At 31.0% G+C, this 15433-nt stretch overlaps 1 protein-coding gene across 1 annotated transcript; it reads left to right on the top strand.

Annotated features, from left to right (window-relative positions):
- Positions 1-300: 300 nt before the first annotated feature.
- LOC104887940 (transcription factor MYB4) lies at positions 301-1986 on the top strand. Its single transcript, XM_010672728.4, has 3 exons — positions 301-614; positions 801-930; positions 1066-1986. Exons 1-3 carry the CDS (start codon positions 482-484, stop codon positions 1667-1669), a joined length of 867 nt encoding a protein of 288 aa, XP_010671030.1. The 5' UTR covers positions 301-481; the 3' UTR covers positions 1670-1986.
- The last annotated feature ends 13447 nt before the right edge of the window (positions 1987-15433 follow it).

The following is a 15433-nucleotide window of genomic DNA, read 5'->3' as shown; positions in this document are numbered from 1 at the left end:
TTTATTTAGAAATGTGTGTAAATGGAAACGTCGACATAGACTATTAACTAGCTAGTCTAACACAAGCTGCCAACTAAAAAAAGGTACTTACAGTCGTGCAAGGAGCTAGGAAAGAGAAAGAGGGAGAGAGAACTTCCAAGAAGTTGCAAAAATCTCCTTTGAATGTATGAAATAATAGTTATTATTAATTATTACAACTTTTTACAAAAACGCTTGGACCATTCAACCTAAACAAAATTACTTTATCTTGTAGCAATATCCACCCATTTCTCGTCTATATATATACCTCATTCTACACCGTGTGCTTGCACCAAGTTTTCTCCGCACTTTGCCTTATTTTTACAAAGAGGAAGAGAGACTTTTATCAACAAAATCCAACAGATCACATTAAAATCATCAATTATTTGCACAAAAAAAGCTAGCTAAAGTATCTACGTACTACATACAATATATACTGTAAGTGTAAGATCACCTAAAAAAGATGGGAAGAGCTCCATGTTGTGACAAGGTTGGACTAAAGAAGGGGCCTTGGACTCCTGAAGAAGATCAAATTTTGATCTCTTTTATTCAACAACATGGTCATAGTAATTGGCGCGCGCTCCCCAAACAATCAGGTAAATTTACATCTCAAACTCTCTTATTTTGTTCATATTTATGTAGCACGAAAACAGCTAAAGTTTTCGGAGAATTATTTTAAAATAGGAAAATTTCCGATTTTAGCCACTTTTTTTTTAATAACCCTAGCTCAATCACTTTTGATATGTAGTTTTGTTAATTTTGATGATTTTTTCATTATGCAGGATTATTAAGATGTGGGAAAAGTTGTAGATTAAGATGGATAAATTATCTAAGGCCAGATATTAAGAGGGGAAACTTCTCAAAAGAAGAAGAGGATACTATTATTCAACTTCATGAAATGATGGGAAATAGGTGAGCATAACCTTTCCTTTACTTTAATGCACCTTTAATTCTCTCTTTATTCATATATTAATTGTCACCAAAATGTAACTTGGATTTGAAGATATAACATTATCTTATATTAATCAATTGTTTCCTACTTTATAGGTGGTCTGCCATTGCTGCAAGGCTTCCAGGAAGAACAGATAACGAGATAAAAAATGTGTGGCACACACACTTAAAGAAGAGGCTTAACCAATATCAAACCACAAAATCACAAGGCAAAATTGGTAGGAAAAGTCGTGAAATAAATAATGTAACTACTACCACTACCACCACAACTGACTCTTTTAGTGGGACTAATGATCAAGTTGATTCTTCACCTCAACAATCTTCTACAACGAGTTGTAACGATTTTTCTTCCGGTTCTGAGGTTTCCAGTGTCAAATTCGACAACGACACTAGTATTATAAACGTACATACGTATGATAATTCTATTCAGCAGTCGGATTTGGAATATTTACCCATCATTGACGAGACATTTTGGGAGTCACACGATAATTCATCATGGGATGGTGATTACAACATAAATTCAGACTTTTCAAACGTTATAGAGGAAGATAATGATCAAATACAATTTGATTCATTTTTAGTAAAAGAAAATTCACAAGTAAGGTACAGTACAAATAATGGCCTTGATGATAGTAACATGGATTTTTGGTTAGATGTTTTTGTACAAGCTGGTGGGGCACCAGAATTACCCGAATTTTGAAGAGTTTGTTTTATATCGTGTATAATTCTTCTTCATCATTATTGATTAATCACATATATATTCACATGCATTTGTGGGCGGCGGGAAAAAGGACATGTAATTTTGCTACTAAATAATCGGGGATTATTTGTATAGTGTTTCTTTAATATTCCTAAAGGACTTTAATTTAGTCAAAAACGTGGAGCTTTTCAAAGTAAGGCTGTATGTTTTTTTTGACCCTAGCTAGATAGTAAAGCTTGGCGAGGATTAAAAAAATTTGTTGATCCAATTTAATAGTCTAATTTTGCATAATATAATCAATATTTAATTGAAGAAAAGTTGTGTTGCTTTATACTTAATTCTATAGTTCTATATTTGTATTATTTGTTTTTGTAATGATGAGATTGGGGGATTGGATTAAAGCTTAGGACATAGGGATCCCAAAATTAGCTTCTACTCTCTATATTCTTTTAGTTACACCCATTATTATTATTTAGGAAAAGTTATATGCAGTCATAAGGGCTGTATATAAGAAGCTAAAAATGAAAATAAGTTGCATTAATTAATCATTTATTACATCGATCGATTGATGCAAAAAATTTCCATAAATTCACAACTTATTTCCATTTTAAGTAGTATATTTATGTCTTACATGCAACGCTAAGCAAGGGTTGGATATAGCATAACCCTTATTATTTTACGTACTTTGACACGCTTTTTTGAACATTAATATCTCTAATAAGTAAGTAAAATTTATAAAAAGTTGATATTTGTAAAGCTTACATTGATATGAGCCTAACAAAATCCCACTTAATTAACTATGTTTTTTCTTATATAATGAAGGTGAGAGAATATAATCAACTGGTTGATAAAAAAGTGTCCAAAAGTGAAATGGTGCTACTATAAAAATGTGGATGAAGTACTTTTTTAAATCTCAGTTTACCCGTTCAGGATTCTAATCATCTCATATGACATTCACATTATACTTCCATTGTTTCTAAATACATTAAATAGTAACCCGAGCGGCCGAGCCCTATTCATCTACCAAACTTATTCCATATTCTCTCTCAAATGTATAAGAAAAAATGTAGTAAAGTGTGGTCTTAATTATTTGATTCGTTTTAATGCATAATTTCATAATATCAACTTTTATAATTTTTGCGTATACATAATTTAAAATATTAAGGAATAATGTAAAACATCAAATAACATGCATGCATAAAATGTTGAATATATTTAGAAATGGAGGAAGTATGATTCATATAAACCATCAAGATCCACTGAAAAGAGGTCTGAAAGTGAGAAATAAATGAATTAGAGTTACCTAGAGTTGGAGCACTTCTCACTTAAAATCGTACTATGCATATAAAATTTCAAGCCAATTATATTTTAAAAATTCTTTGGGTGGAGTTATATTTTTTTTCACCTATCACACAAAGAAGTCTTCTAATATGGAATTGATTTAATATGTATATATATGTATTTGCTTATGATAGTATGTAAAGTCCTGAAACTAATACTATAAAGTAAGTCGACAATTTAGACTGATTCAGGAATTTATTCTGTACAAATATCTCGTTAATTCGATGAAGAGCTTTAATTATTTCGCTTCATGGATTTATGCCTCAACTATTGACTTTGATTATTATGAAATATGAAGTTGCTTATAATCAAAACTTAGTGACGTAATTCTTTAGTTTAGTAATGTTATGCAGTCCAATTTATGCAAACATATTCAAAGAACCAAGAATTGGAATTCTTAAGCACTAATTTTTTTCTAAAATCTTAAAGCGTTTTGGTTATAGGATGACAAGTATTATAAGGTGAGTAATAATTCCTCAATTACTCACCCAATGTTTTAGTGATCATACGACGTGTTTGTTCAAGGTGTACAATTGTGGGAAATAATTGTGTTAACCTGTTGTAGGTTAACCTGACATTCAATATATATATATAGGTTTACAATACAGACTTATGACTAGTAAAGTACCATTCTACTCTTTACAATATAATATTATCCTTTTACATATAATATTATCCAATACAAAGGTATGAAAGTTGCGCAAATAAGTACATGTTTCAGGTGTGATTTTCGCACGCATATATGGTCTTAATTAGCCTCTCAAGTTTAGGCATGATATTTTCCTGGGGTCTTTCTGTAAACAACGTTTCGCAAGCAAGTTGTATTAATAGTCGGTAGGGACTAGGGAGAATGACGAGGGTCGAGAGCAATAATTAGCAGAGAAGAGTGAGTGGAGTGAGAAGAGGATCAAAGTGATTGACATGTATGGCACTTTCGTCAAACTTCACGCAACACTTAGTTCAACCAGGGCTATGTTTATGCATATGTTAGGAGAAAATCCATGTGTGAGTTTGTCGCATATAGAAAAGGTGGAGCCGCGGAGGGGAGAGATGATCGACTAACATATATAATGATAGAGTTAAGTGATAGGTGTGTCGCGCACCTAACAAAAATTAATAATCTAACTAACCTCGCTCCTAACTATGTAGTAGGGTAAGTTAGGTTGTCAGGATCAATTCCACATAGAGAAAGTTGTTCTATTATTAGTCGTAATATAATAGTAAGATTTAAGGAGGTTAATATCAATGATGGTCGAATCAACTATACTAATCAATATATAAATAAAAGACTCTATAGTTAAGTATCCCCACTAGCATGAATTAGTACAATAATAATTTCTACACCAAACTAGTCAATTAAATGTTCACAAGGAAAAGTACATCCTATAAAATACCATAAACCTCTCCCTAGTATCTATGACTTCTCTAATATATATACACTCAAGCCTGTGAAATCATGCAAATTAAAGACATTAAACGCGGCACTCGAACTTCGTAACAATCCATTCTACCTACTCCCGTGGAGAATAATTTCATGTCCTTAATTAAAATACCAAAATCCATCAAAACTCAACTCCCATTGTGATCAAGACAATGGAATAATAACAATACTAATTATCCCTAATCTAATATTGAAATATACACAATCAATTGAGCAAGAATAATTAACAATTAATTTGGGAATTTAAAGAAATTATCATTAATTAATTCATGCCAGGATTCACCTTAACAATAGATAAAGGAACTACTCAAGCATAATTATTGAAATAAATAAAGGAACTAGAGAAGAATAATTGAAATATAATAATAAACAAAGGAAAAGAATGAGAAAATAAATACTTGAATTGAAGGAAGAAAGGTAGAGTCTTGAAGAAAAATAAAGATCTACAAGTTTCTCTCAATAACTTCTCTCTAGAAACCCTAAGTGTATAAAATAGAACTATTTTCCTCATTAAACCAATAAAAGAGTATTTATAACTTCCTAACATAATAAAATCGACATAACAAAACGCTTCAAGGAGTAGACCAACACGTACATGTTGATCTATAACCATGAAAACTAGTGTATGGAAATAAGCTACCACCTCAAAGAAATCAAGGCAACACGGGCGTGTCAAAACTGACATGGACGTGTTGTTTTGTATCGTCAGATTCCCCTACTCAACTTCGAGCAATTATAACTTTCGATCCAAATCTTTGTTTAGCGCATATAATATATCGTTGAAAAGATCTTCAAGTCTAGTTTCCAACCCAGTTGAAATCATCTCATTATATTTTTTGTGTCAAAAGTTATGATCGAAATGGTGAAAATGTGTCATATTTTGCACAAGTACACAAAGCCGTTTGTATCTTCTTCAATTCCAATCCATTTTGGTCACATGATATATTGTTTCAAAGGTGATCCAAGTGACTTAATTATCATATTCTTAAACATGAGTCCAAAGTACCTGATATTACATCAAAAGACCAAACAACCCGTAAAAGCACTTTAGGTTATAAAAAGGAACTAAATATGCAAAAATACAATGTAAATGCTCTAATACTATTCTAATATGCAATTAAATGATGTTAGAATATGCACTTATTACTAAGCATAAAAACCCATAAGCTTGTTTACTATGTAGTTACTCAGACTTTCAGCTCCTCCAGCATTAGCATGTGTATGCAGGCCAGATGACCATATGTCATGCTAGAGCTAAGACTCATTATGAGTTCCAAAGAAGGAAGTAATGATATTTTAATGATGCAAGACGAAGAGGGTTTGGAGCATAAAGCTCAATAAGATTGATTGTCCCAACAAAAAAGCCATTTTATTTGATGTTGGGAATCCAGTATAGGGCCCATCGAGGATACCAATTGGTTAAGAAATGAAAATGAAATCATAAAAATTTGTTTGTGTCCGCTTTACCAAAGATAAACTAGTTATTAGGCCCGGGCGATGTCCCGGGTAAGAAAATTTTTATTTATTAATATTATACTTTGATATGATATTATTAAATACAACTTGGTCTAGTGGTTAAAACTTTAGTACATGAACTTGAGGTCACGGGATCAAAACCTTTACTATGCAGTTTCTAATTTTTTTCATTGTACATGGATTACATGAACTGAAACTCTTTAGGGAGAGCGCCACGTGACACCATTCCTGATTTACGCACGCCTTTTCATATATTAACTAGTTATTAGGCCCGGGCTATGCCCCGGGTAAGAAAAAAAAATCATTTATTAATATAATACTTTATGATAATAATAATAAATACAACTTAGCCTAGTGGTTAAGACTTTATTATATGTACTTGAGGTCTCGGGATCAAACCCTATACTAACTAAAATATTCTCTAGGGGTAATACTGTGGTGGTCAACACTGCTCTTTAAATGGTATCATGCATACATAATTAATTTTAATGAACATGCAAATTTATTTATTTTTAAGGATGCAAGGGATATGTTTAATAACATTAAATAATTACAACACATATTTGTAATTTTGTGGAAACATAAATCACTAAGAGAAGTCAGATGAGATGGTGATTCTTTAAAAATCCTTACATAAGGTCAGGGGTTTGAGCCCAAGCTTCAACATATTTATTTTTAAAATAATGACCACTTGACTTTGTTGGTTAACTGACACGTGGCAAAATTCTGGTGGCAGGAGGAGGGTGCCACGTGGCACATCGACGTTGTTACGCACGCCTTTTAATATAGATGTATAGATAATATAGATAGCGTTGTGTGAATGTGAAGAATCTTTATGGACTATGATTGTGTGTTCTAATCCCACTGCCTGCATTTTTGTTTTCCCTTCTAAAATCAGTATTATTGTCCTTTCCTATTCTTAAATCATTATTAATCCTTACTACTTTGATTTTCTATTTATTTGAATTTCTTTTTACAATCACTTTAACTCGCTTTTTTATATTTCCTTCATCTCAAGATATAAGACATGTATGATATTCGAGGTCGAACTTTGACCGCTAATTACTCTCAATTTACGTGGATAAATGTTTTAAAAAATTAATGATATTATAGAATTTTTCATGACAATTCCAACGTTATAATTTTCATTAATCATATTATGAGAGATATTTTGGTCAAAGATAAAAGCGTAAATGCCTTATATTTGAAACGGGAGTATATTTTTTAGGGTAATCTTATCCTTTCTCTTGCATTGCCAATTTTCGTGAGATTTACATTATTCAATCTATAAGTTTCAATTACTGTCTACCACCTTTTAAATGGTATTATACGTATTATTTCATTATTTTTAGTTAAAAAGAGTATGCTTTTATATTTTATATACCTCCAAATTGTAAATTATGTGCATGTGTTAAAAAAATTGTACATAACCTTGTTCTTAATTTTCTATGTTCACCGAATTTAACCTAGCTATATGATTACTTTATGATATTACATGCTCTAATTTAAACCATAATCTTTTAATTTAATTTCATATTTCAAAATTCTGATTTTATTCTTCATTTTACTAGTTTGTCTTGTTATTAGAAAATAGTAAATATTAATCATATGAAATGGAAAAAAAAAACTCGTTGAAGACGAGACGCCGACTGGTAAACATGAATTAGTCAATTCTTTATCACAAACTTTTATATGAGGCATGCCACACCTTCAATTAATGGTGTGGCCACCCCTCCCCTTTCCTCTCAACCCCCTTTCTCTCACTAAGTCTCACGCCTACCCTCTTTCTCTTATTCTTTTTTTTTTTACTCTTTTTTTTTTCTTTTTTTTTTCTCTTTGATGTCTCTCTCATTTTTTTCTATTTTTTTGCCTCATTTTCTCTCTCCTCTTATTTCCCCTATTTTTTTTTCCTATTTTCTCTTTTCTCTCATTTTTTTAAACTCTTTTTTTATTTTTTTTCTCTCTAATGTCTCTCATTTTTCCTATTTTTTTGCCTCATTTTCTCTCTCCTCTTATTTCCCCTATTTTTTTCCTATTTTCTCTCTCCTTTTATTTCCTCTAGAATTTTACCATTAACACATTGATAAATGAGGACGTGGCCAGCTAATAATAAGTCTAAGTTATGCCTTATAAGGACGCTCGTGTCCCCTTTAAAAAAAGCTCAAGCGTGAATCCATTTTCGGATAACCATATCTTAATGTACGTGTAACCCTTGTTATTTGTAACCTTATTTTATGATACGAGGAACCCATTACTTCATAATAAGTAACTATTATTATTTGTACCCTTATTTTATCATACGAGTTACCCATATAATCTACAAGTAACCCTCATATATATTTTCAAATGACCCATTATATTATAAAAGTAACCTCATTAGTTAATAAAAGTAACCCTAATTACATGTTTGAGTAACCTTATTTATTTGTTTGAGTAACGTAGTATGTTCGCAAAAGTAACTCTAATTATTATATAATAGCTTGAAATGTTTATAGAAAGTAATCATAAGAAAGGTACAAGTAACCCATTAATTAGTTCATAAAAAGTATCCTCATTATATATTTAAAATGATCTCATTTATTCATAAAAGGTAAAACGCGTTGCTTTTCAATGCTAAAATGTTACTTTTAGTGAATTAGAGATTACTTTATTGAATGCTAAGGGATTATTTTACTGACACTAGGGATTACTTTTTATAATGCTAAGGGGTTACTTTTACTGAAAATATAGATTACTTTTTATAACTATAATGGGGTTACTTTTTTTTATAAATAGGGGTTACTTTTACTGAAAGTATAGGTTACTTTTGCTATAACTAGGGGTTACTTTTACTATAACTATGAGTTACTTTATATAATGCTAAGGGGTTACTTTTACTGAAAGTATAGGTTACTTTTTGTAACTATAAGGGGGTTACTTTTACTATAATAGGGGTTACTTTTACGATAATTAGGGGTTACTTTTAGTGAAAGTATAAGTTACTTTTTGTAACTATAAAGGGATTACTTTTACTATAAGTAGGGGTTACTTTTTGTAATGTTAAGGAGTTACTTCTACTAAAAGTATGTGTTACTTTTGTAATTATAAGGGGTTACTTTTATTGAAATTAGGGGTTACTTTTAAATCATAAGGGGTTACTTCTACAGTAAATAGAGGTTACTTTTAGTAATGATAAGATGTTACTTTTGTGATTATAAAGGGTTACTTCTACAGTGAATAGGGGTTACTTTTTATAATTATAAGAAGTTACTTTTACTGAAACTAAGAGTTGTTTTTTGTCATTACTAGCCTTATATGCACGCTATGCGTCCGAGAATCGTTATTGAATTTAATTAATTGCATAAATTTAAGGTTTGATGCATAATTTAAAATTTCTTTTTTACATCATTTAAGGTTTCATGTCTTTTATATGCAATTTATTAAAGTAACATATCTAATACTTTTACTTACTTCTAATGCTTTATCATAATTTTTTATACATTTTATGAGTATAACTTGTTCTGTTAATCTGATATGTTTTATAAAGAGTATAACTTGTTCAATATCACACTTCTTAGCTTTAAAACACTTCCTCTCACTCCTTTAAATCTCCAATCTCTCTAAATCCTTTGCCCTTCTCTCTCTTCCTTCCTCCACCACAACTACCACCTTCCACCGTTCGTCCAACTTGTCATCACTTTACTAACAGCACCCTATCCAACGCCACCATTCCACGCCTTCAACACCACCACTCTGTCCAACACCACCGCCGACCACCTTCGTGCAATCGGTATGGAGGTGGTGGTAATGGAGGTGGAAGATGAAGAGGAGAGAGAAAGTAGGTCCCAGGAATTGAAATGGGAGAAATTTTACCAAGAATGGTGCTCAGTGTTGAAGCAGATGATTCTCCATTATTTTGCATAAATTCATTTCTTATCCACTGCATATTTCAAGTAATTTGTGAAAAAAAAACCATTTTTTTGTAAAAAAAAAAAAGAAAAATGTTGGGTCAATGTACAGTGAAAGAAAGAAGAATAGTGAGAAATTAGGTGGTAATTAGATGAGTCGGTGATGATTGATTTTTTTTTTTAGGTATGGTTGATTTTTGTATGTTGAGGACGATGAGTCGGTGATGATAATTTGATGAAGAGCTGTGAGGTTTAGGAAAGGTGGCGTGAAGAGTGTTGTTGCTGTCGTCGGGTATTGGTTTGGGGAAGGAAGAGCTACAGGAAATGTGTGGCCGCACGGTTTAAGTTGCGTGTGGCGTGTTGTACAAAAAACGGACTGATTCTTTATTAGTTGTTTATCCTATAGACATTCATATTTCCTTAAATATCTTGTACATTAGGGGTCGACTTTTAAATTTTTTGTCCCACGCCCAGTAATATTCAAGAGCAGCCCATGCAACGGTCATTAAATGATGATGCTAAGACCTTGTAAGGGTGTGGAAATTTCAAGAAGTGAGTTCTGTTGAACAAAAACTTGATAAGAATATCAACAATACTTAGGAAAATATAGGTATATGTTCATAGTCGTTTTCCAAAACTAGGGATTCAAGTATCCACTTGAGTGTCATTTTCCAAAGTTAAAGCTTCAACCATCCACTTGAGTGTCATTTTCCAAAATTAAGGATCCAACGTACTATCCACTTGAGTGTCATTTTCCTATTTGGGAATTGATTAAAGAGCTGTTTATATTATTCCAACCAACTGATAATTTGATATGACTTGTCATTCAGACCAGTTCAGTTCATTTCAACTCTTGACAATACTTTTACACTCACATATTACTATTTATTTTAGTTCACTTCAGTTCAATTCAGTTCAATTCAATTCAGTTCAGTTCAATTCAGCTGTTTTATATATGCCGAAGAGAACATGCCCGTAGTTCAATAGTTGATATACATGGTATTCTTCACCTTTGATCGCAATCTCCTTAGTTGTTTAGAGTTAAGATGAGTATGTATTATCATTTTGCAGCTGTATAATTACAACGAGTCAACGACTACGATCGATTAGAACGTAGAAGTGTGTGTTATTTAGGGTTTAGGACAAAGTTGGGACAACAATGTTGAAGACCTAAATATTTCACGTGTTCAAGAATTAGTAGAATAGACGTCATTGTTGATGTAGGAATTGAATTGCCATACAATGGTCGTGAAAGTAACAATAGAACTGTTCACATTATAGACATGGTATAAGGTTTTGGGGATTTATTATGAATAATAAAAATTATTTTTGAAGTATCTTTCTCGCTCTATTTTTTTTTTTCTTTTGTCTACACCAGTGCGATAAGAAAAGAGATAAAGAAAACTCATTACCAAATAAAGTAATATGCAACTCTCTATAAATAAAGTGTTGGAATTAATATTTTATTTTTAATGGATATTTTGAAAATTTATATTACGAGCATTTTACAATTGGGTTTTTGTATGAGTAAAAATTATGATCAAAATATAATATGTACGTGGCGGATGCACATTGATGGTAGTAGTGTCACTACTTGACCCCACTTAGGAAAAAATAATATGTAATTTTTATTTTATAAACTAGTTATTAAGTTCGGATTATGTCCGGGTAAGAAAAAAAATTCATTTATTAATATATTATACTTTAAAATGATCCCTATTACTAAATACAACTTGGTATAGTGGTTAAAACTTTAGTATTTGAACTTGAGGTCATGGGATATGGAGTACCAAGTAATTTCTATTTTTTTTTATTGTACATGGATTACATAAACTAAAACTCCCTTAGGAAGAGCGCCACATAACACCGTTCCTTGATTAGGAACGTCTTTTAATATATTCTTATACTCCCTCTGTTTCAAAATATAAGGCATTCACGCTTTACGAAAATTCGCTTTGACTACAAATATCTCTCAAATACGATAAGTAAAAATTATAAAAATTATATCGTTGGATTCGTCTTGAAACTATAATAATATTATTTTTTAAAATTTTCTATCAACACAAATTGAGAGTAATCAACGGTCAAAGTTCGACCTCGAACATCGTGCGTGCCTTATATTGTGAAACGGAGTACATATATAGATGTAGATAGAAGTGTTAATTAGTAATAGAAAAGACCTCACTCGACACTTAAAAAAGGATCCGACCTATATATATTAACATTATAATTTCGAATACTTATGATTAGCAATCCCGTTGCATATAATTTCTAGATTCGCCACAGAATATGTAATTACTGCAAGACATCAAACTAAGTGAAACAATTTTTTTTTTTTTGGGGGGTTGGGGGGGTTTGTTAATTTTCAGCCTTCTAACTGTTTTTTAGGCTTTAATTAGTATTTTCAACATTCCAACTGTTTTGTAGGCTTTAATTTTAAATAGGGAATTTTTGGGCTTTTGTCTTTAGGAGTCTAAAGTAGTCCCATATCGGATATGGGCAAATACTTTCTCGTCTAGAGCAATGATATGCCCATATCCGATATGGGCTAATATCATGGCATTTATGTAATTTTTATGACAAAAGTAATGTTAAAAAATTATAACTTTTTAGTTTTTCATTTTTTTTTTTTTTGGAGCTTGTTAGTTGAAATCTTATATCATATTAGCTAGCTATTAAATCATATCTGGACTACATTTAATCATATCAAGTATCCGATATGGAAAAAGTAGTCCCATATCGGATATGGGCAAATACTTTCTCGTCTAGATATGGACTGCTTCGGTCTTAGCGGGTCTAGATAGCTACCTCCAACGAATCCACACCTTTTGTACCACAAATTATATACAATTTATATGTCACATCTTTCAACTGGTTAATTATTATGTATTTTAAATTACTAGATGATGGGTTATATTCCTTTCTGTTTCCTTTTTATTGTTTCCGTATTTTTTATTGAAAAATTTCAATATTTTGTTCCTATTTTGAATCTTTCTATAAATTCCGTATGAGTTTTAAACTGCAGTAAATTTCTTATTCATTAGTCATGTTATACTCTAATTCGCTCAAATCTTTTTTTTTTTCTCAGTGGTTGACATAGAGTAACTCAAAGAACTATAATCTTTACGTTTAATTAATTTAATTTTATTTAAAATAGTAAAATCTTATCTATTTTTTTAAATTACATTAATTTGTTCTCCAATTCTAAATAAAGAATAACAAAAAAAAGGAGGTAGTAGTAGTCTTAATAAGGGTTTGGATTCAGAAGATAATTGATAAGTCTCGGTCAGAATTCCTTAACTTGTCAAGTTGTCATTCTTCTTTTGGGCCAGGTCCAAAATGAGCATTAATAAAAATTTACCTTTAGTGAACTTCATTGGTCGCGGACTTGTATGGATCAAACCCTTGGGCCCAATATCATATATTAATCCCCGACTAGGACAAAGCGTGGATTATGCACTAGGGTGCACAATGCTCATTGTGCACCCAAAAAGAACATACCATTTATATAAAAGAACATGAACTTTTTTCAACAATTTTTCTACTTTAAAAAAGAAGACCGACTTAAAATTAAAGAACATGTAAATTTATATTTATAAAAGAACAAAGGTTATAATGAAAAGAACATATAGTAAATGAACATCTACACTTAAGGTAAAAGAACATATACCTTTTAAATTTAAATTTGAAAAAAGAATCTTTAGTTGCAAAATTTAAGGAAAAAAATAACAATAATTTTTTTAAACTATAGACTCTAAATATGATAAAACGACGGAGTTTAGAAAAGGGTGTACCATGCCTACATGCACTTGGGTGCATGTACTTATTTGCTTAGGCAAGTAAGGGTTTCTCAATCCATTCCATCAAAGCGTGGATTATGCACCAGGGTGCACCATGCTCATTGTGCACCCAAAAAGAACATACCATTTATATAAAAGAACACGAGTTTTTTCGACAACTTTCCTACTTTAAAAAAGAACCCACGACTTAAAATCAAAGAACATGTAAATCTGTATTTATAAAAGAACATATAGTAAAAGAACATGTACGCTTAAGGTAAAAGAACATGTACCTTTTAAATTTAAATTTGAAAAAGGAATATTTAGTTGCAAAATTTAAGGAAACAAATAACAACAATTTTTTAAAATTATAGACTCTAAAAATGATAAAACGACGTAGTTTAGAAGAGGGTGCACCATGTTCTACGTGCACTTGAGTGCATGTACTTATTTATGCATGAGAAAATTAATGCAGCAATAATATAGAATACACATCTAATTTTAGGCAAAATGAACAAATAGAGGGAAAAGAAGATTAAAGGATTTAATTACTAATTAATCTACGTAGCCGCTCTCAAGAAAATAATTTAAAATATATATATATAGCCCATTATATATCAACTTTGTTCTAACTTCATTCGATTGTTTTATATTACTTGAGAATTCGTTTGTTTTATACTCCCTCCGTTTCCAAAAGATCTTCCCATTTACTGTTCCTACAGATACCAAGGAAAATCAAGTCGTGTGGGGCATGGTGTGAGTAAAGTAGGAGAGAGAAAGGAGTTAAGATAAATAAACAAATAAAAAAGGGTTAAAGTATGAGAGAGAAAGGGAGTAAAATTGAATTAATAATGTAATGGTGGACCATATGATAGTGACATGAGAGGGTAAATAGGGAAATTTGTTTTGCCAAATAAGGAATAAAGCAAAAGAGGGAAGATCTTTTGGAAACACCCTTAAACGGAAAGATGAAAGATCTTTAGGAAACGGAGGGAGTACTATTGAAACACATATAAAGATCCTTTTTTAGTCTCTTCAAAAAAAGAAAAAAAAATCCTTTTTAAGTAATACTCCCTCCGTCCTCTATTAGTTTACTCCTTTCTTTTGCACAGAGTTTTAAGAGGAATAGTATTGTGAGGCATACAAAGAGAGAAAATATTATTTATGATTAAAGTTGAATATATGTGTGATGAAAAGTTTGTGGTCCAATTTCAAAAATAGCAAAAAAAAAGAAAGGAGTAAACTAATAAGGGACGCCCTTAAAAAGAATACGGGTAAACTAATAGAGGATGAAGGAAGTATCATCTAATATCTTAAACAAATGATGTATCTTAATCTCGTTTCATGTCAATATTCATTTGTATCCTAATTCATGCAACCTGGATATTAATGGTTTGTAATGTAATTCAACCTCTTAAGGTCCTAACTCCTTTCTAAGGGGAATATAGAAATGACATTATGACCCAGCTATAGTATACTTCCTCCGTTTTTTTTAAATGACTTGTTTAAATTTTTGACGTTATTCAAATATGTAATTTTTACTATCTTTTGTAATTTATACTTAAGGAAATATATAGTCATAGATCTTCTTAAAATCATCTCTAACATATTTTCCAAATTTCAACTTTTTGTAATTTTTGCTTATTGATACTTTAAGATATAAAGGTTCAAAATAATGCGCATATCCTAAGGAGATGGGTCAAATAAAAATACCAAATAGTCTTCTAATGGATCAAGGGATTTAAGTTGGCTGCTTCATAATAAAGTATCTTAATTGATCAAGGGATTCATATGCCTTTTTTTATAAGGTAAGATGAAGTCCCTTGCAAGGAAGGGGGGA

The sequence above is a fragment of the Beta vulgaris genome, chromosome 3 (genome assembly GCF_026745355.1).
Source record: "Beta vulgaris subsp. vulgaris cultivar EL10 chromosome 3, EL10.2, whole genome shotgun sequence".
In the NCBI taxonomy this organism is placed as follows: Eukaryota; Viridiplantae; Streptophyta; class Magnoliopsida; order Caryophyllales; family Amaranthaceae; genus Beta; species Beta vulgaris.
The sequence above is the reverse complement of the archived record's forward strand: the minus strand, read 5'-3'. Positions and strand labels throughout refer to the sequence as shown.

What these genes read in the sequence shown, in the direction of transcription:
- LOC104887940 (XM_010672728.4), top strand. Translation starts at nt 482, where the DNA reads ATGGGAAGAGCTCCATGTTGTGACAAGGTTGGACTAAAGAAGGGGCCT. An exon ending in CGCGCTCCCCAAACAATCAG is followed by an intron (nt 615 to 800) that starts GTAAATTTACAT and finishes TTCATTATGCAG; the next exon opens with GATTATTAAGATGTGGGAAA. An exon ending in CATGAAATGATGGGAAATAG is followed by an intron (nt 931 to 1,065) that starts GTGAGCATAACC and finishes CCTACTTTATAG; the next exon opens with GTGGTCTGCCATTGCTGCAA.